The 21,965-nt window shown below is 48.5% G+C and overlaps 1 protein-coding gene across 1 annotated transcript in view; it reads left to right on the forward strand.

The window, feature by feature from the left end:
- The window catches only part of ITGA9 (integrin subunit alpha 9), a 354,182-nt gene that overhangs the window by 52,569 nt on the left and 279,648 nt on the right, over positions 1–21,965 (forward strand). Inside the window, exons 7-11 of the mRNA XM_020979532.2 lie at positions 205–290; positions 1,455–1,523; positions 8,907–9,044; positions 10,777–10,882; positions 13,542–13,636. Of these exons, the coding sequence (XP_020835191.1) occupies positions 205–290; positions 1,455–1,523; positions 8,907–9,044; positions 10,777–10,882; positions 13,542–13,636 (494 nt within the window). The remainder of the gene's footprint in view (positions 1–204; positions 291–1,454; positions 1,524–8,906; positions 9,045–10,776; positions 10,883–13,541; positions 13,637–21,965) is intronic.

The raw sequence follows: 21,965 nt of genomic DNA on the forward strand, positions 1-21,965 counted from the left end.
CCTGTCCACCACTCAGAAGTCTTCCCTCGTGCTGTGATGGATTCTCCGCCCCTGCCTGCTTCCATGAATTCATGGCATTTTAGCAGCTCAGTTACCTTGGTTTGCTGCTGGGGATTTAGGTTTGGAGAATGAGGGGGATGCTTTGGAAGCACTTGGACTGATTTTTCCTCCTTCCCCTTCCTTCTTGATTTTGTTTTATCTCAGGATATGCGGTAACTGCTGGTCATTTTGTACAGCCGTCCTCCACTGAAGTGGTAGGGGGAGCACCTCAGGATGAAGGCATCGGAAAGGTGGGGGCTCGTGGAGCAGTTAAGAGGGGTACAGCTGGGGGGTCTCCAATCTGGTCCTCTTCTTTCATACAGAGGTGGCCTCCATGGCCATGCCACTGGACCACAAGCCGTGGGTGGGTCTGCCATAGTTGAAATGGTTTCAAGCTGTTCAGACAGTGACTGACCTTATGACTCTTGTCCGAGGCTCCATCGAGTCCAGTCTGGGGGCTTGACCTAAGTACAGAGTTGGCTAGAATGCTGTGTTTCTGTGCTTGGAAACTGGCTGGGCTTCTGGATTGAAGGCCTTAGAGCTCTGTGGGACACGAGTGGTCTTCTAGTGCAACGTCTGCCATTTTACAGATGAGGAAGCTGAGGCCGTAGATCAGAGATCTAGGCCTGCAAGGGGCCTCAGGCAATTTAGTCCAACCACTTTAATTTTGTAGCTAAGGAAACTGGTGCCTAGTGGTTTGCCTAAGGTCACACGGGTAGTAAGCAGCAGCAGCAGGATTTGAACCCGGGTCCCCTGACCTAAATCTAATGCTCTGTCCACTGCAGCATACTGCCTGACGTTTTGGGTCTGCACACAAACCTGGGAGATGGGTGGGGCAGAGCATGAGATTTAGCCCCAGCTACCTCTGAGAATGAACCTTGCTAGCGTTTTCATCAGGCTCAGTAGCCCTGACGCTCCGAGGCCTCTCCAGAGTGCTAAGGCCAGTGTGAGGGGGTGTGTGTATGCTGTCCAGTGCCTTTCCTGGGATCTGTGTGGATCGTGGCCTGAGGAAATCAAAGAACAGCGTTCAGGGCTATCTAACCTTGGCTGCAGTGCTCAGGGTGCCTTCCACGTGGGGCCCTGGAGCTGTCTAGGAATTCAGTTTGACAAGCATTTATTAAGCACCTACTCAATGCCAGGCTTTGTGCTGGGCGTATGACAAAAATGAGACTGGCCCTGCCTTCCAAGAGCTTACATTCTATAGGGGGAAGGGGCCAGGGATGACAGGGATGCAGATAATTACGTACAAAATCTTTTGGGATGTTTTCCTGAGTTGTGGCAATGCATTCATAGTGAGAGAGCCCAGTTAACTCATGGGAATATTCATTCATTCATTCTGGAGCTCTGGGTGGCTCACTCTCTTGTCATGATCCAAGCTGAACTGACTTCCACGTGTTCCTTTATTTCTGTCGCAGGTTTACATTTTCAGAGCTGACCGAAGATCAGGCTCCTTAATTAAGATCTTCCAGGCATCTGGCAAAAAGGTAAGCGGGGGATGAGGAAATGCTTGGTGACTGCTGATGGATTTGAGAGGTGACTTGGGCCAGGTGGGATCATAGGTTAGAAATTTAGACATGGAAGGACCTTTAGGTCCTTGAGTCCCGTCCTCTCATTTTACAGATGAGGAAACTGAGGCAAACATAGGTTAAATGACTTGCCCAGGACCACACAGCTGGTCAGTACCCAAAGAAGGATTTGAACTCAGGCCTTTTTGACTCAGAGTATAGTGCTTACTCCACCATACTACGTTACCTCTCTTAGGATGCTGACATTTAAAAAAAAGTTAAAATTTTAAGAATAATTTTAATAATTTTAAAGGTTAGAAATAATTTTAATTTTCATTAATAATTTTAAAGAAAACTTGTGGTATGTTGGAAAGAGCCTTGGCTTCAGTCGAAGGACCTTGGTTCAAATCCTGCCTTAATTGCATATCACGTATTGATCTTGGACCAATCAGTTAGCCTCCCTGGGCCTGAGTTTCCTCGACTGTAAAATGGAGGGATGGAAGGCCTCTGAATTCCCTTCCAGGTCTGTGAGCTTATACAATAATATTTCCTGCTCACACAAGACCTTTTACGAGTTGGAGGAACTCGTGTGACCCATGGATTCCTGAGGGCCTTCGTGGCCATTTTATAAAGCATGAGGTTATTCTAGTGCCTTCCCTCTGTGCCCTCTTAGCACAGTGCTGGGGACACAGTAGGAGCTTAATAAATGTTGGTTGATTGACTGTCTGTTACCTGCAGGTGATCCTGCTCTGTCTTGTCTGCACATAGTTATTGGCAGGTTTTCTCCCCCATTCGACTGTGAGCTCTTGGAGGGCAGGTCTTGCCTTACCTTTCTGTGTATCGCCATGCTTCTACAGTGTGTGGCACACAGTAGGTGCTTACTACACGCTTGTTGTCTGAATCGAGTGTTGAAGTCCTACATAAGTCAAGAGCACTAGAGAAAAGCTAGAGAGACTAGATGGGGCCAAAGCCAACTCGACAGAGAGTGCACACAAATGCCCTTGGAGGCGGGAGCAGCTTTCATCGTTTGGCTCCTGTCTGTGTTTGCAGTAGAAGGACGGTGGCATGTTCCGTGGTGGCCTGAGTGTGTATTTCTGCCCATGCCCGGGTCTCTGGGGTAACACTTGGTGGGTTGGGGCATCAGAAATGCACTTAAACCCCTCTCTTTAAGCCACACTTGGGTCAGAAAGCCAAAGGAGGCTGTGGCGGAATGAGGAGGAGGCTTCTGGTTGAAATGTTTGCAATTTTCCGAGTGTTCCTCTTTTCCTTGGGCCAGGAACCCAGCCAGCACCACTTGGCCAGCCTTCCAGCCTTTTCTCCCTCCCTCTTCCTCCCACCTGCTCCCATCTTCTTGTCTGGAGATTATTCATGGGGAATCTGAAGGGGAAGTGAGGGAAGGCCCTGGGAGCAGGTGGGAACTTGGTTGGGCTTTTCTGCTAAGGTCACCCTGAGTGTTCTTGAAGTGTTCATGGAGAGCTTCTCCCCTTGGGAGTTCTCATGGGCTAGGTTTCAGGTCAGATGTGCAGACAAGAAGAAGAGGTGATGGGCAGCTCTTTGATGTGCCATTGGCCGGGCCAAGCAAATAGATCGAAGGCCGCTTAGCTTTTCTGCCCCTTTTTCATTGGAGCTGTTGGCCCATTTATTTTTGCCTACGTGGGGTTTTGGACTGGTATTTCTTCCCTCTCCCATCTATCCCACACCCACCTTCTCATCACGTTTAGCCTGGAGAAAACTCCTGAGGGCCGTGGTAGCTGTCGTGGAATCCTGGAGAGGCTGACTGGAGAAGGGATTTGCCCTATTCTGCTTGGCCTCCAAGGGAGGGCAGAACCAGGATTTCTGGAGGGAAGTGGGGAGAGGTGCAGACTTTCTGAAAAATTTCCTAACAGTTAGGGCCGCCTGGAGAGGGGGTTAGTTCCCTGTCGTGTCACAGGAGTCTTCAGTCAGGGTTGGATGGGTACCTGTTGGGGGGATTCTCGTGTAGGCACAAGTAAGACTGGAAGGTGCCTGAGGTCCCTGCTTCCCTCCTTCTACTTGTTGACGTTCCTGACCTGCCTTTGATCTTGGGTTATTCTCCATCGCTGGATATCTGCTGTTGAAGACAGCTTTATTCCTCCCCTCTCCCACATCGATTTTTCTTTTGTCCCTAACTAATCTGCATTCCTCACGCAAGATCCTGGGATCACAGATTTAGAGCCAGAATAGATCTCCGAGGTCATCTGATCTAACCCTTCTGACCAATTTGTAGATAAGGAAACCGAGTCTTGGAGTGCCCCAAGCTACCCAGGGAGGGATCTTTGCACTGGACTGCACCGTGTCTCACTGGAGGTGGGGGTCAGAGTGTGGGTATGCCCTGACTAGCAAAGTGGATGTTGTGAAATGCCTTTTATCAAATTAACCAAGTATTCTAAGCATTTGCACATCAGAACTTAGCTAGGAAACTTCCGTATTAGAATTTCTGATTAGGCACTTAGGAAGATGCCAAGTTAAATGGTCTCTTGGAATCAAAGAAGTGGACGTCCCCTTGGGGACGAGCCAGAGAATACGGTTGTTTCATTCTCCTGTTAGGGTTCTCTTTACATCATTTCTAATTTTCTAGATATCACACCATGTCACGTAGCATCACTATGTGTGGACTCAGCTCTCAGTGGCCCAGGAGCTCCTTTGGGGCAGAAATTGTCCCTTTGATAATTAGCTTTTATATAGTGCTTTAAAGTTTGTAAAGCTATTAGGACCTCCATTTTACAGATGAGGAAACTGAGGCTTAGAGGGGGTAAGTGATTGTCCAGGGTCAGAAAGCAGGTCTGGTCGGGAGGCAGGATTTGAACTTGGGTCTTCTTGACTCCATGTCTAGCCCTCCATCTACTGCACCGCCCCCAGATTCATTCACACTTTGCTTTTTGCCTGAGACCCTGTGTTCATAGTACTTGCATAACAAATGCTCGTTGTCTTGCCCTCTGCGGGCTTACTTTGGTCACCCAGGGCTGGCTCACCAGGGTGGTGCTGCCTCTTCAGAGACCTCCAAAAGGGGGCTGGAGAAGATGGTTGGGGGCAGGTGCCCAATGACTCCTCAGCCATTCCCTCAGTTTCTCATTTCCGCACCTCTCCTGAGCCCTCACTCTGAGTGAGGTGGGAGAGGAGGGGGGCAGCCTCAGTGTCAGATAGGGGAAGGCAATCTGGGCTGCTTGGTACCCAAGCCTTCCTGGGCTTGGATTCAGCTGATGGCCATGGGCTGGAGTTGGCCTCTTGTAACTGTCTTGGCATTTAAATGAACTTAGCCACCAATGCCCAGAGAGCCTTTGAAATGCATCCCAGTCACCAGGCCCCATTAGATGAATCACATCCTCGGGCAGTGAAAGTCAAATTGTCAGCAAGCATTTATTAAGCACCTACTGTGTGCCAAGTGCTGTGCTAAGAAAGGGAACATGTACAGAGAAAGGGAAAGCATGCTTTCTGTGGGGGAGGTAGAGGGGAGAGGGGGCCAGGGAAGCCAGGAGGCCAAGAGGCAGAGGTAGTGCATCCCAGGTACAGAGGAGAGTCAGGGAAAAGTCTTGCACTGCCTTGCAAGAGGAGCAGTAAGGAACCCAGTGTCACTGGATCACAGAGTAAACGGGGTGAGTAAGGTGTGTGAAGATTGAAAAGCTGGATGGAGGGTCAGGTAATGAGGGCTTTAAAAGCCAAACGGGATTTTGTATTTGATCCTGGAGGCAATAGGAAGCCACTAGAGTTTCTTGAGTAGGGGAGTGACATGGTCAGATCTGCACTATAGGAAAATCACTTTAGCGGCTGAACAGAGGATGGAGTGGAGTGGGGAGAAATGAGGCAGGTAGACATACCACCCCCCCAAAAGCTATTGCAGTTGTCAAAGTGTGAGGTGATGGGGGCCTGTACCAGAGTGGTGGTAGGATCATATGTGCATGTTGAGCTGCTGTTGCTGTTTTTGGAAAGATTGTGGAGAAAGAAGGAGTCTCCAGGACCAGATATGGGCAAGTGTTCAGATTTTCAAAAGTATGCATCAGCCTTTGACTCTTCCAGCTCTACCCTGAAGCATGTCAATAAAGGGATGGTATGTCAGCATTTGGAAAGGGAAGCAGTGATCATTGACAGACTGGCCAAATTTAAGAAGAAGAAATTGAACAGGGACGAATGGAGGACATTTAGGGGTAGGGACCAGACCTGTGATTTCATTCATGCAGGAGGAAGCTTCCTTTACCAGCATAGGTTGGCAATTCCCTGTAACTTCTAGGGTTAGAGGGTTTCCTAGAGCTAGGGTCACACAGCCAGTATTCATCAGAGGCTGGTCTTCCTGACTCCAAGACTGGCTCTCTATCAAAGTCAATAAATCAATAATCATTTACTAAGTGCTTACTATGTGACAAGCATTGTACTGGGGATAGAACTGCAGCAAATAGAAAGACAGTTTCTGCCCCTCAAGGAAGGTAGAAAACAGCACATAAAAAGGAGATGAAAAATGGAATAGAGGGCAGTTCATTTCAGAGAATCAACTGTACAATTATAAAATGGGAGAGACGTAGTTAGATATGAGTATATTTGGGAGTGTTAGTGGACTCCACGCTCAGTATGAGTTGGAAGCGTGATGTTGCAGCCTATAGTGCTAATGCAAGCTTAGGCTTTATATCCCTGGAAGCATTTGTCCAGAAAGAGGGAGGTGACAGTCTTGCTCAGATCACATTCAAAGTATTTGCTCTGTTGTGGACACCACATTTTAGGAACAAAATTGGCAAAATTGAGGTCAGAATAGGCCCGGAAGAAGATTACTAGAGTAGTTAGAGGCCAGGGCACCATGCCTTATGAGGGCTGGTTGCAGGAACTAGGGATGCATAGCTTGAGAAAACTCAAGGGTGACCTGGTTGCTCTCTTTGAGTATTTGAAATATTTTCATGTGGAGAGAGAGATTTGACTTGTTTTTCTTGACCTTAGAATAATGGATAGAAGTTGGAGGGAGGCAGATTTCATCTTGAGATAAGGAAAAGCTTCCTAAGATGAGGGGATTGGACTAGATCGATTTCTGGGGTCTCTGCTGGCTCTAGGTTTATAATCTTATAATTATGCGATACTAAGAGGTAAAGCTGTTCCAGAATGTGATGGGATGGACACCTTGAGTAGCAGGGAGCTCATCACTGGAAATATCAAAGTGGAAGCCTGTTGAGTGTATGTCGGCTATCTTGTCGAGGGATTCTTCTTTGAGTGCAAGAGTCAGCTGGCATATTAGAAAGAGTACTGGCTCTGGGGCTGGCAGCCCTGGGTTCAAATACCACTTTTGATGTTCACTATCTGCATCTCAGTTTCCTCATCTGTAAAATGAGGGAGGTTAGATTTAGTAACCTTATGAGGTCCCTTCTGGCTTTGAGAGCCTGTGATTCTGTCAAACAGACTAAAAATATGAAGGGAGGTGTTTATGTTTATCAACTAAAAATAAAAAGGATTTGAATTTTATGTGTCCTGGGAATAATTTATTTCTGTTTTAATATAATGAATGTTGGTTTATATTCCAAGTGGGAAAAAACCTGAATTCTTGGCCTGGCCTGTGCCCTCCTTGGAGAACAGTCTCGTGGGCTGCAGCCTTTTTTCTCCCATGAGCTCACACATTTTCAGCCTGTTTTTATAAGCTTAAATGATGGAGGGAGTGAGTTCAGTTGCTTCCTAGTATAGCATGTCTCTCCCGGGCCAGCTCCGTCTTGTGAGTGTTCATTATCCCAGTTGCCTTGGCCCTGACAAATTTATAGTCTTGATTTTTTGACAAATGAGGCACATTTATTATGGTTATTGACTGCACTTGCAACCTTAGCAAGCATTTTTAGAAGTCTATTCCCTGGAGGAACTCTGACCAAAAAAATCCTTCCTGTGCTATGGTATGCCTCCAGTGAAGGCCCTTGGAGATATTTAGTTCTGGTCTCAGGTTCATTAAGTTTCTAAAAATTGCTCTTGAGTCTTTCCTGTGTGAGAGGGTGCAGCAAAGGCACTCTTTCCACGGCTGGTTGTAGAGCTGAGTCAAGTCAGAAGCATTTGTTAAGTACCTGCTGTGTGCCAGGCACTGTCCTAAGCACTGGAAGTCAGAGAGCCTGGGTTTAACTCCTGCCTCTGCTGTTATTAGCTATGTAATGTTGGGCAAGTCCATTGACCTGGCTGGGCCTCAGTTTCTCCATCAGTAAGCAAAGGGGTGGACCAGATGGTTTCTGTTATCCATTGTAGTTTTACTCTATGTTCCCATGATCCTGCATTTATTAGTTGTGTGGCCTTGGTCAAGTCATTGAACCCCTTTGGGCCTCAGCGTACTCATCTGTAAAATAGGAATGATTGATTTAGTACTTTAAAGCGATACCTGATATCACATGTCTTATCAGGTCGACTCTAAGATACTTTGTCCATTTTATAGGGTTTTTTAAATGGGATTTTTTTTTCTGTCTCTTCCTCCTGGGTTTTGTTAGTATATTCTGCCATTTGAACCTCATAACTACTCTGTTATTGGTATTATTTTTCCCATTTTGTAGATGGGGAAACTGAGGCTTAGAAAGTTCAAGTGACTTGCCTATGGCCTCCTGGCAAATAAGTATCCAAGGTGGAATCTGAACCCAGCTCTTCCTGTCACCGCCATGCTGCTGTGAGGGTGTGGGACTAGATGTTATCCGAGATCTCTTCTTACTCTACAGATGTGACCCTATGATACTAGTTTTGTGACCTTGGACAAGTTGAGTTTCCTCTCTGGGCCTCAGTTTCCTTACCTGTAAAATGGAGGGATGGACTTGATGATTTTCTGGTCCCCTTACACTTCTAGGTGCGAGTCCTTGACTCAAGGGGAGCCCAGCCTTGCAGTTGTGGGTGTGCGAGTCCTTGACTCAAGGGGAGCCCGGCCTCGCAGTTGTAGGTGTGCGAGTCCTTGACTCAAGGGGAGCCCGGCTTCGCAGTTGTAGGTGTGCGAGTCCTTGACTCAAGGGGAGCCCGGCCTCGCCTTCCCTGAGCAGTCAGTCAGGGGAAGCGTGGCCCGTTTCTCCCCTGCAGAGCCCAGCTTCTTAATGGTTTTTGTGTCCTGGCCCTTCTGGGCAGTCAGTCTGGTGAAGTGTACAGATCCCTTCTCAGAGTCATGCTCTTAAATGCGTAAGATGAAATAGACACTATTACAAAGGAGTCGGTAATATTGCTCAGCCGTCACAAGATATCATTAACCCCCAGGTGTGCGGACCCTCGGTGAGGAGCCCTTATCTGGACTGCACTCGTGCAGCCCTGGTCCTGCCCCCCTGTCCCTGTCCTCTAGGGGTCTCAAGGGTGTGAAGCCAAAGCAGCGCGGCAGCGTTCCCTGCGTGCGGCACCTACTGAATGCTCTGTTGTGCCTCGCCTTGGTTGCAGATGGGCTCTTACTTTGGCTCCTCCTTATGTGCAGTTGACCTGAACGCGGACGGCCTCTCGGACCTGCTGGTCGGCGCGCCCATGTTTTCTGAGATCAGGGATGAGGGTCAAGTCACCGTCTACATCAACAGAGGAAGTGTGAGTCTGGGGCCTGGCGGAGCGGGGAGGCAGGATGGAGATGAGTGATGGATGACCTGTAAGAATAGTAATAATGACTGACCTGGGGCCAGCGGGGGCACGCCCGACCTGCAGGGCCGCTCCTCTGGATTCATCATCCACATGTTGTGTGGGTCCTGAGATAGCTACAAGTGTTCCCCGTGAGACTCCAGTTCGATTCAATAAATGTTTTTTTTCCCCTTTTTTTAGTTAATTTATTTTGATTTATCAACAATCACTTCCACATGCTTTTGAGTTGAAAATTTTTCTCCCCCTTCCTCCCCCCCACCCTCCCCAAGACAGTGCACAATCTGATATAGGCGTTACATTTACATACCCATGAAACATATTTTCACATTAGTGAAGTTGTAAGTAAAAATTAAAACCAGTAGGAGGAAGCATCAGAAAGATGAAACAAAACTCAACAGAAGGTAAAAATAAGTGATAGCGACTTGACTTCCATAGTTCTTTCTTTGGATGTGGACAGCATTATCCATCCCGAGGCCTCTGGAGATGTCTTAGATCCTTGTCATGCTGAGAAGGGTTCAGTTTAACAATCTTAGTCATTGCATAACGCGGCTGTTATTGTGTACAGAGTCCTCTTGTTTCTGCTCACTTCTCTCAGCATCAGACCATACAAGTCTTCCCAGGTTTTTCTGAAGTCAGCCTGTTCATCATTTCTTACAGCACAATAGTATTCCATTCCATTCAGATACCACGACTTGCTCAGCCGTTCCCCAGTTGATGGGCATCCTCTCAATTTCCAATTCTTGGTCACCACAAAAAGAGCTGCTATGAATGTTTTTGTACATGTGGGTCCTTTGCCCATTTGTTTGTCGATTCAATAAATGTTAACTAAGCACCTATTATGTTCCAGACACTGGACTGTGCTATGAGTCAGTCAATAAATATTTATCAGGTGCCTACTATATGCCAGGCACTGTGCTAGGTGCCGTGATATTCCCAAAGTGCAGCTCTGATGATATTATTTCTTATATTAGGAAGGTTTCATGGCTTCATTTTGTCTATTAGGATCAAATACAGACTTCTCTGTCAGCCCTTCACAGCCTGGCCCCAGTCTGCCTTTCAGCCTTATTATGCATGACTTCCCTTCTGCACTCTTTGGGCCAACCAAGTTGGTCTTCTTGTGAGTCCTGCCTCTGGGCCTTTGCATAGACTGCTCAGCTGCCTAGGATGCCATTTCTCCTTACACCCATCTCCTAGAATTCCTCAGGCGCTTCACATCTCTCCCCTCCCCTCCCCTCCTTTCCTGTCCTCTTCTCTGCTCTCTTCCCCTCTCCTCTGCTCTCCTTTCCCCTCCCCTCCTCTCCCCTCCTTTTCCTTCCCCTCCTTTTCCTTCCCCTCCCCTCCCCTCCTCTGTGCCAGGCACCGTACTTACCCCACATAGGTCATTTAACCTCTCAATCGAGTCCTTAGGATTTTTCTCTTCAGTCATAAATGGGTTCTAATCTGCATTGGAGCAGGAATGCCTAAAGCCAGAGGTCCGTCCCCAGATGAGATCTCAGCCCCCTAGTCTCTCTCCCTGTGAGTCCCTGGCTGACAGACAGCACAGGTAAAGGGGTCCTCTTGGTGAGGCAGCAGCTGCCTTGGGGCTGTCCAGGTGCTTCCTGTGGCCGACATGCTTGAGCGGGGACGCTCACTGGGTAACTGACCAGGCTATTTTTCTTAGCCTGTCCCGTTTCCTGTCTTCTAGGGGGCCCTGGAGGAGGAGCTGGTCCTGGATGGTGACCGTGTCTACAATGCCCACTTTGGGGAGAGCATCGCTGTGCTGGGGGACTTGGATGACGACGGGTTCCCAGGTCAGAGGGGGATGCACTTCAAGGGCAGAAAACCTCCTATTTAGAACAGCAACGGGATCTGAATTCAGCCCTCCCGCCTCAGGGCATGAGGTCTGAATCCACCTCTGAGAGGCTGGAGGCTAGAGCTGAACTGGAAGAGAGTGGAGTTTTGTTAGTCACTTTTTTCCTTCCTTTTCACTCCCTGCTCTTTATGTTCTGAAGTTGGTGATTTCTACATCTTGTTTCATGTCTCCATTCTCAGTCCCTGACATCTGGCTGTCCCAGCTGGGCCTCTTATCCCAGGGAATGTTGACCAGGAGGCCCGGCTTCTCATACCCCTCGTCCTCCACGCCTGGCTTCACTTCTCTGATTGTATGTGTGTTATTCCCACGCTAGTTTGAGCGAGCACCATTCCTCACTTCAGTGTGTTGGCTGGACCACGAAAGCAGGTGCTGTGCATACGTCTGTACATGCATACGCGTGTGCCCGCTCTCATCACCGGCAGTCAGTCGATAAGTGCACCCACTGTGTGCCAGGCACCGTCCTGAGCACTCTTTGGGGAGACAGCAGGCAAACAACTCTGTGCAGACAAGTGTGATGGTGGTGTAGACATCTATTAAGACTGTACTGTGTGCCAGGCTCGTCCTACGTGGTGGGTGTATGAAGAAAGGCTAAAGACAGCTCCTTCTGTCAAGCAGTTCATGGTCTATCAGGGAAGACAGTATGCCAACAACTTTGTACAAGCAAACGCTGTGGTCATTTGTTAAGTGTGTGACGTGCTGGCTGTGCTAAGCGCTGGGGATAGAGAGAGGCAGAAGGCAAGCCCTGCTCTTGGAGAGCTCGTGATCCAGTGTGTGGGCACAGGGTACTCGATATGGGTACATCACAGGCCTTGGGTTCAAATCTCACCTCAGTGAGTGGCCCTCGAGGCTCCTTCTGTCTCTGTGTCTCCCATCCTCCGATCTCTGAACTCTGGAGCCCAGTATGAAGGCCTCAGTAACGAGGAGGAGAGAACATAGCCGGTGATTCATGTGGCCTACGACGGGGCATTCTCGCTCAGATCAGTAGCTCTGCCGGCCCTGGTGGCTTTCACAAAGTTACAGCATTTTAGCTTCTATTGAATTGAAAGGCAGGAAGAACACTGGAATCAGAGTCAGGGGCTGTGGGTTCAGATTTCCTCTCTGCCACTTCAGACCTCTTTGACCTTGAGCAAGTCACTTAATAATAATGATAATCATGATAATAGTAATAGCTAACACGTATATAGTGCCTACTACTATATATGCACCAGGCAGTGTCCCAAGTGCTTTACAATCATTACTTCATTTGGTCCTCACACAACTCTGGGAGGGAGGGGCAGTTATTCATCTAAATGTCTCAGAGCCTCCGTTTCCTCCTCTGTAAAGTGAGGGCTGTGCTGGACAGCCAGCCTGTAAAGTCCCTTCTGTGTTTAAACCTATGATCTCAGGCTGCCTGGGAAGGTCCCTGTTAGGCCGTGATTCTCTGGGTGACCTTCCTTTTCTCAGCCTCAGTTTCCCCATCTGTAAAGTGAGGGCTGTACTGGACAGCCAGCCTGTAAAGTCCCTTCTGTGTTTAAATCGATGATCTCAGGCTCCCTGGGAAGGTCCCTGTTAGGCCATGATTCTCTGGGTGACCTTCCTTTTCTCGGCCTCAGTTTCCTCCTCTGTAACTTGCCTTTGAGGGCCCTTCTGTCTCTGTGATGGTATGACCCTGTGATGATTACTAGTGTGTTCTGGCGTGTGAGAACTTCAATGTTTGAGATTCTGTTGGTCTTTTTCATCTCTCACAAACCCACATTTCTTATGAGAAGTTTGGGGGTGGAGGGGTGAAGCAGGGATTAATTCACTAACCATCAAATAATAGGAAGGAGCTCTTTTTTTTCTTCTTAAACCAAGTCGTGTTTGTTGCCCGGGGTTTTTCCTTTTGTGGCTGGCTTCTATGGCTCCCCGGGGAAGCTGCATCTTTTTCCTTGTTCCCTTTAAACAGTTAGCACTGGTGGCCGTGATTTCTATTCACACTTTGGTGTTGAGCAGCCACTCTCTTTCCTGTCTTGGAAGAAGTAGAAGGTGGAGGGTCTTTAAACCCCTCACCCCTTTGCTCTCTTCCCAGCTTCAGTTGGGCTCTTTGAAGCTCATTAAAAATTTCTTCAAATCTGGCCTCAGACACTCACTAGCTGTGTGACCCTGGGCAAGTCACTTCACCCTGTTTGCCTCAGTTTTCTTCATCTGTAAAACAAGCTGGAAAAGGAAATGGCAAACCACTCCCATATCTCTGCCGAGAAAGCCCCAAAGGGGTCATGAAGAGTTGGACATGACTGAAAAAACTCAATAATGAAAATTCCTCGTGGGGCAGCTAGGTGGCACAGTGGATGGAGCACCGGCCCTCAAGTCAGGAGGACCTGAGTTCAAATCCAGCCTCAGACCAAACACTTGACACTTACTAGCTGTGTGACCCTGGGCAAGTCACTTAACCCCAATTGCCTAAAAAAAGAAAGAAAAATTCCTCCATACCCACAAAAAGCTCATGTTTAATTTGTCAGGTGGGCTGATTGTGTTTCCAAGAACCAAGCCCTGCTGGTGTAGAGGGACTGAGTGATAATAAGCATTCACCCTTTGGAGTGTTCTCACTTTTCCGTCCCTGATGCTTCTTCTTTCCTCAGATGTTGCCATCGGGGCACCTAAAGAAGATGACTTTGTGGGAGCTGTGTACATCTACCACGGAGATGCCGACGGGATCGTGGCCAAGTATTCCATGGTAATTTGTGGTGGGGCCTGTGGGGTGCCCTTTAAAGGTAAAGCTGCAGTAGAACTTTTGGGATACCCTGTATTTAACCACAGCAGAGTGCCCGAGAGGCAGTGTGGCATGTTGGAGGTGGCCAGGCCTGGGTTCTAATCCCACCTCTGATACTTACCCTGGCGAAGGCTCTTGTTTCTGAGCCTCAGAGACCTCCCTGGGACCCACCCACTAAGTTGCGCATAGGGTGTGATCTTCAGGGCATGATGAAATCACGAGTCCTTCTGGTATACACACGCCAGTGTCCAGGCACTGTCTAGGCTGGCCCTGCTCCATTCTTCAGTGTGCAGACTTGGGGGTGACAGTGCCCGTGTTGGCCTCGCGGGGCTTGGTGCTCTCTGAGAGACTAAGCAGGAAGCAAGCTTTTCTGGTGTCCAGTATCTGGTCAGATGTATTCAGGCATTAACTGGGGCGGGCCAAGAACCGTGAAAGGGCCTGGGTCTGAAGCTTCCTTTGTCTTCGGTGGCCTTTGGAGGACCTGCTTGCTTGGTGCCACCAGGTCATTTAGGGCGTGGAAGCTGCCCATCCCATGGCACCACCGTGGCAACTTGAGTTCAGTCTCGCTTCTGGGATGGGGCACAGCACGGAAGCAATACTGCTCCCAGGCAGCTTCCTTTAAGCTGGGATGGAGTGTTCACCCGGCCCTGGGAAGAGCTTTTGGAAGGCTTGGATGTCTGTGTGGAATGAGCGAATGGAAGAGCACTTATGAAGTGCTTGCTGTGTGTGGGATACTGTGAGAATTACTGGAGATACAAAGACCAAAGAGCCTTTGTTCCTGCCCTCCAGAAGCTTACACTCTACAAGGCAGTGGAGGTCAGGTAGGGGAGCTCGGGCCTGGGAAGTCATGGGGGGAAAATGAGCCCCAAGGACAGTCGACTCATCTTTTCTAGGAAGGGTCGTGTTGATTCTCTGTGCTGGAGTAGAAAAGCAGGGGGCGGGAGGAGGAGGGCGCAGATGGCGGCCAGATCTGAGGAGGGCTGGAGAGCAGCAGCGCGGTGGGTCTGGGCAGAGAATGAGCTCCCCTATTGCCCTTCTCCAAATGTGGGAGACTCCCAGAAATCACATGCAGTGCTGGTAGTAGGGGTGGAGCCGGACAGTTAGCAGAGTCAGCGCTTATCAGTCAGCTTGTGTCTTTGAGTACGTTCTAAATACTGTGTGTGAACTACACTGGAGACCCCCGGACACAGAAAACTTACCCAGGAGGAGCTTGTCCTGATTTGGGGAGACAGCACCTGTCCATAGAGGAAGGGAACGCGGCTCAGAGGCTTCCGCTGTTGGGTGGCACAAACCCTTAAGGATGGAGAGTAGATGATAACTGCTTCTTGACCAGTGTGGACAGCGAGGCTTCTGTTCACAGCCCCCTTTCTAAAAGCAGCGGCGTATGAGGAGCCTTTGTTTTTTTTTTAGTGTCTTTAAGAAACAAAAGTGTTGACTAAGTTTTGGGCCCTGCTGGAAAAGGCAGGACTGGTGAAATGCCTCAGGATTTAGAAACATGGAAATGCTGTCAGTGAACAATATGTCCTGAGTGGGGCGAAAATGATTTTTATCATGAAGTTGGTAATCCTCTTTACAAATAAACAAATAGCAAACGGAATGTGCTTCCCCAAATAAGATCCCAAATCAAAATTATGTGCATTTGCCTAAATGCATGCATACATATACACTATACTATGTAAACACATACACTTACACACCCACACCCTCTAGACACACCCTCATAGACATGCGTGCGCGCGCACACACACACACACACACACACACACACACACAGTATCCCAGAAACTTAAGCTTAAATATTATAAATCCGTGTTTTGTATATGTACATACATGCACTCATGTGAATGTAGACATATGTTTGTATGTGTATGTATATATACTTTATAAACTTTATATGTGTATGCATATTCATGTAGGTATGTAAATTTTAACCAGATATTCACAATGACAGTTTCTCTGCTCTCGTCCCTTTCTGTTCTCTTTTCTGTTCACGTACCTAGAGTATTGTGTCACTCTTAGCGAATGTGGTCCTGGTGGTGAGGGTGGCCAGAGCCGGTGTGTGTGAATAACTCTTCTTGCTTTGCTGACCTTGCTTAATTTCCCCCACTTTTCTCAAGACCAGTTTTCTAATATCTCGATGTCCCGTTCAGCCATTTCTCAGTCGTTGAACACGCAGAATGAATACTCGATGGATCCGTGACCTCCTCAAGGTGGATGTTCCTTCCAGAGCTGCGGGTCCCATGCCTGTCTGTCCTGTGTGACGCTTATTAATCAGTTTGTTGGTGAGCCTTTATTAAGGGCCTGCTTTGTGTTGGTGCTGGGCCGTGGCCGGTCCTCTTGACTCCTGTCTTACCACTGGATTGGAGCAAAGTGAGGCTGATAACTTTGCGCAGCTCCGCCTCACTTAAATCCGATTTACTCACAAGTGATGTCAGCGGTCCTCTCTGAGAACAAAGGATGAACAACAGTAACATATGTTGGGCCCTGGAAATAAAAAGGAAGAAATGAAACAGTTCCTGCCCTCAGGGAGATTACGTTCTCAGAGGGGAGACAGCATGCAGTGTAATGGGGTTTGGGAAGACAACTTGATTTGCAGGAGCATTACACAGTCTGGGGTCACCCAACCAGTGCATTCTGGGGACACTGCTGGTGTGCTGAAGAAGAGTCCACGTCCTCCTACCTTTTGAAGTTTATAGGGTCAACCCCAGGTTGAGGGAATCAAGAGAAGCCGGAGGCTCTTTTCTCAAAAGATTCCCTCCCAGGGGTTCGGCTGGACTGCTGTCTCCTCGAGGCTAGCCCGACCCTTGAATGCGTGGGTCCTGAACTGGTCCCACTGTTCTATACAAAAACCTGTATGGCGTGACTGGGCCTCTTCTGCTATTCCCAGTGCACTCCCCATGTAGCTGTTGTCTCATTTCATTCAGTGGTCTTTACTCTTTCCAAACTGATTAAAGTCCTTTTGCACCTCGGTGACGCCTTCTGATTGATTCCACAGAAATCTGATAAAGGCATCAACATCTTGTCTAGTTTAAGTGGGGCAGAGTGACTGATTCAATTAGCTCTCATGCTGACATCTAGAGCCCTCTTCCTTTTCTTCTCAGAAGTTAAAATAGTTTCATTAGGAAAGATCTATCATTTTTCCTCCTCTGTTTTTTCTACTTTTTTTTGCCATGACCAGACAAGTGTTTTTGGCTTATCTCAAATCCTAATATCCAACAGTTCCTCTCCAGATTTACTCTATAAAATTCTTCCTATTTTCTTTTTCATAAAGTAACACTGTGATTTCTGACTTCTTCCAAGAAAGAAAAATTTCCTTATCCTTACTCTCTGTCTTCTCTATAGTTTTTCTGAAAGCATCTCCATTAATTCTCTCTTCCATTTCTCAAAAAAACAGTCAACCAGAGCTTCCAAATCTCACACATTCCATTTGGTTCTTAAAGCAATGGTAGGAGTGAGTATCTAGTCTCCATAGGGGAGAGGCTTTTGAAACAGATGCTATATTCAGAATATATTCTAAATAAATGTAAAGCATTTTGGGGGAAGGCACTAGCAGCTGGGAACATTAGAAAAGATTTCATGGAGAAGATAGCATTTGAGCTGAGCTGAACCTTGTATTTGCCTCTGTTTCCTCAACTGTAAAATGAGAATGATAATAATAGCCCTTATCTTGAAGGATTGTTGGGAAGATCAAGTGAGATAATATTTGTAACTTAGCACAGTGCCTAGCACATCGTAGGCACTGTATAAAACGCTTCTTTTCCTTCCCCCTATATTTTGTATTTGAGAGACATAATGGATAGAGAACCCCAAAGCCAGGAAGACCTGGGTTCAGATCCAGCCTCTGACATGTACCAAGTATGTGACCATAGTTAAGTCACTGAACTTCTCATTTCTTGAGACAACTCCAAGACTGTGAGTTGCAGAGAACAGCTACCATTAATATAGCATCTACTGTGTGCCAGGCACTGTGCTAAGCACTTGACGGTTATTCTCTCACAAAGAGAAGGGGTTTTAAGAGGTGGAAATCCATTTATAACTCTGCAACGGGGACTCCCTCCTACATACTGGGGGCCGTCCACGCTTTGTTCCAACATTACAAAGCTACCAGTGTGTCCCAGGGCTGCTCACTAGTCATCCCTCCTTCACTCTTGCCATGGCCCAGCCCATTTTCTTTTCTAATCACACATCTCTTTGCTGCCTTCCTTTCCTCTGCTCTGTTTTCATGGTTCTCTCTTTGTGATAGATTTCAGCCTGCTCACACCATCCTGTGCCTCTCCATAGTCCTCTGGCTGAGGCAGCGTGGTTAATGGAGTCAGGAAGACCTGGGTTCAGATCTAACCTCCAACACTTACCATCTCTGGCACCACGGCTAGGTCACTTCAACTTCTTGGGCATCAGTTTTCCCATCTGTAAAATGAGAGGATTGAACAAGATTTCCTCTAAGGTCCTTTCTGGTTTGAAATCTACGATATGGTGATCGTCATTTTCAGTTCTTTGCAGATGGTCATGTTCTGTGACTTACAAGCCTATAACAGTGTAGAGGTCATTATTGTTAGTAGTATTAGAAATTAATATTAGAAAGATGGTTCTTCATTTCAGGGAGAAATGTGGGGTCCTAGCTGCTCTCCTCCTGTTAATTCTGGGCCTCACTCCTCATATATTTGAGATAGAAGTCGGGGGTGGTACTGGATCTGCAGCTACGCTGGTGTAGGGAATTCCCGGGTGAGGAAACACCCTCCGCCAATGCAGATGACTGTTTTCTCTGCACCTTCACATCTTACGCTGAGATGTTAAAAGACCTCCTGCACCCCCAGCCTGTCTGTGTCAGGAACAGGACTGGGTCTCCTCTGTCACTGACTCTGAGGCCAGCGCTTCATCCCCTGCTCCAGGCTGGCTCTCAGGAAGTAGGAAATACTAATCAGTAAATACCAAGAATAAAGTGGTCCCTAACTTAAAACAAACACCGCCCCCCAGTGTCCTTCATTCCTTAATCCATCCTGCCCACAGGGAGAGGGCGAGGGCCTAGCACAGGGGCTGCACCTGGGATTTCATTAGCATAAGAGAACACCCAGGGAGGAGACTGGTCCTTCATCTGAGAGCCCTGAGAAGTTACCAGGTCAGACGTATTGGGGGACTTGGACCCAGCCTCTCATGGCTCTGAGGCTGATACTCTAGCTGCTCTGCCTCCCTGTGTGGTTGTTTGTGTAAGTGTGTGGGTATCCCCCCACACCCCGAGGGCCAGTATCCCTGGGCAGAAAAGGGGGCTGGTCGTGCTGTGAGGGAGACCAAGCACAGGACAGCTGGGGGGGGCAGGAAGGAGGGGATTGAGGGGAAGGGGCCTTCCTGAGTCTGCCAGTGGTTCTTCTTCCACCAAGAGGGCTTCAGGGCCTGTCTCTGTGTACATTCGATCTTCTACAGAGAGTTTTAATTCAGGAGCTGCTCCTTATGAAGGTTCAATGTAGTGATTAGATGATGGCACACAGATTCCCAGCTGGGATGGGGATGAAATCTCAGCTGGATGGAGAGAGAGAGAGAAGAATAGGGGATGAGAGGGGACAGAGAGAACAGGAATAAATGCTGAGTAGGAGAAGAAACACACGGTGTGCTGAGCGAGTGGAGCTGGTGACTCTGGCTTTAGAGAGATGGCGGCTGGGCAGCCTGCGCAATGGTTCCGGAGCCCCCGACTTTCCTGTTGGACAAAGGAGACGGCAGATTTCAAACTTGCCCTCTCTGGTCTCTTAGGGAAGCTGGACCACGGCAATGGTCTGTTGGACAGTGCCCCTCCCTCCAAGCTCGCCCCGGCCCATCCGTCCCCTTCGCAGCTTCCGAACCGGTGCTCCTGAAGCGGGAGGCTTATCATGGCTCAAGAAATCTCAGTGGCTGGAGGACAGACTCTTCTCTCTGGTGCTGAATGTTCTTCACAATCTAACTCTGTTCTCCTTTTCTGGGCCAATTCTGCCTGACTAACTCTTTTAGCGCTCCAAGGTGCTGATGTGCTTACACACTCTTCCCCGTAGACAGCTGTGGTTTGCCGAGCTCGTTGACTTTGCCCCCACTGTCTCGCGTGCCCAGAATGCTTTTCTCCTTATGTCCAGCTCTTAGAATCCCTAGCTCCCTCCAAAGATGAGCCTGGGGGCCATCTTCTACATGAGCCCTCTTCTGATCTCCAAAATTGTGAATGGCCTCCACTTGCTGACGGGGCGGTGGAGAAAGTGCTGGGGCCAGAGTCAGGAGGACCTGAGTTCAAGTGTGACCTCAGAGCTCAGTAGCTCCTAGGTGCTGGGCAAGTCACTTAACCCTCATTTGCCTCAGTTTCCTCAACTGCAAAATAAGAATGATAATAATAGCACTTACCTGAGATAATATTTGTAAAGCACTTAGCACGGTGCCTGGCACAAAGTAGGAACTTTATAAAATGATTATTCCTTTCCCTCTATATTTTGTATTTGAGAGACAATGTGACATAATGGATAGAGAGCCTCAAAGCCAAGAAGACCTGGGTTCAGATCCGCCTCTGACACACACTAGCTATGTGACTCCATGCAACTCTAGGATTATGAGTTGCAAAGAATAGCTGCCATTAGAATAGCACCTACTGTGTGCCAGGCACTGGGCTAAGCCTGTGCAAACACCATCTCATTTGACCCTTACAACAACCCTGGGAGGTAGGTGCCATTATTATTCCTATTTCACAGATGGGGAAACTGAGGCAGACAGAGGTTACATGACTTGCCCAGGGTCACACAGCTGGTAATCGTCTGAGGTTCCCTGTTCTTCTTGATTCTAAGACTAGCTGCTGTTTCATCCCACCTCCTAACAAACAGTCCCTGCCCTCTAAGACTCCAGGAGCCTCCTGGTGAAAGGTTGTCTCGAGTCAGAACCAGGGGAGCGCTTGAAGGTGGAGGTGAGATTGTGCACTGAGCCCACCTGGCCACCCCCCTTAGGCCGTGAGCCTCAGAGGTGGGACGCTGACTCTGGCCCCAGGCTCTTCCCGCTCTCTTTTTACCACATCGTGCTTCCTCCCAAGATTTCATGTTGCTTTCCCATAAGCCGTGTGTAAGGGAACATTGTGGCTGAGCATGGAATCTTTCCTTTAAATCAGAATGTGTAGGAGCTGGGATGTGTCACCTCGGATGGCAAACTCACTGGGGACCCAGGGCATGGGGGGCGTGGCGAGGGAATTCCTTACTCATCTCTCTAGGTGGTTGGAAGAAGAGACCTTGGCCAGCTTCCAAGAGCTGTAGAAATGCAGGCCGATCATCACCTCATTACAGCGGCCAGGCCTGTGGGTAGGGGAGCCTCCTGGGGCCCTCAGGTGCCCGTGGGCTTTTCCTTGGGAATTTAGTGGTGGATTCAGGGACACTCCTGGACACTCATGGCCGGACCATGTCTGTTCCCTTCCCAGAAAGGCTGGGTGGAAGCGAGGCTGCTCCCCACCCCACCTCCTCAGCTCAGATCCAGTGTTTGGTTTTGTTGCTGGGTGGGATCCCCACCCAGCAAAGGAAAGCACACATTTTGTGGTCAGAGTGCAGTGAGTGTCTTTTAGTAGGAAGCAGGGAGGGGGAGGAATTGGACGGCAGCTGCTGCCTTCCTGCCTCGCATGCGGGCCAGGCCATTCGTATGAACAAAGAAAAAAAGTGGTTTAGCTTTAAATTTTTTTTCCCGATGATGTTTCCAAAGGTGGTCATTTCTGTTATGCTAAGGTCAAGACCTTGTTTTCCTCATCGTTTCGTAGGGGCAGCCATGAGGGTTGGCATTGGGAGTGGAGGTGGTGTATGGTGACAAATTATAGGGATGGCACTGTGGTCCCTGTCTCCCTCCCCCTTCCAATGGGAGTGTTTCTGTGACTGTGATGCTCAGATAATGGCCGTGGGCTTCCCCTGGTGCTCCTCTTCACCCTCATTCACCTCTTCCCTGATGCAGCCTTTATGCTTCCCCCTTGGCACCGCCAGAGCCCCCATGCACTGGTCCCCACTCCCAATGGCGTAAGGGACACGATATCTAGACAGGGCCAAATGATGACATTTTGATACTTCTGTTTTCATTTAGCTTTGCTAGACCCCAGAAGTTTTATCTTTCGGGCTTTATACCATAATGGGCTGCAGATGTCTGTGGGATATCTGGAGTCTACACCACCACTCCGGAATGGCCCCCTCCCCCCACTCCAATCACCCCCCCACTCAGCGTTGTCAGAGAACGCCTCGCAAAGACAGAGACAGACAAGTTGCTTCCAGCTGTCCTGGATTTAGGCTTTGGGTCGGTCTGTTTCAAAATGATTCCTCTTCAGTGTGGG

The sequence above is a fragment of the Phascolarctos cinereus genome, unplaced genomic scaffold (assembly GCF_003287225.1).
Source record: "Phascolarctos cinereus isolate Bilbo 61053 unplaced genomic scaffold, phaCin_HiC Scaffold_4;HRSCAF=312, whole genome shotgun sequence".
Classification (NCBI taxonomy): Eukaryota; Metazoa; Chordata; class Mammalia; order Diprotodontia; family Phascolarctidae; genus Phascolarctos; species Phascolarctos cinereus.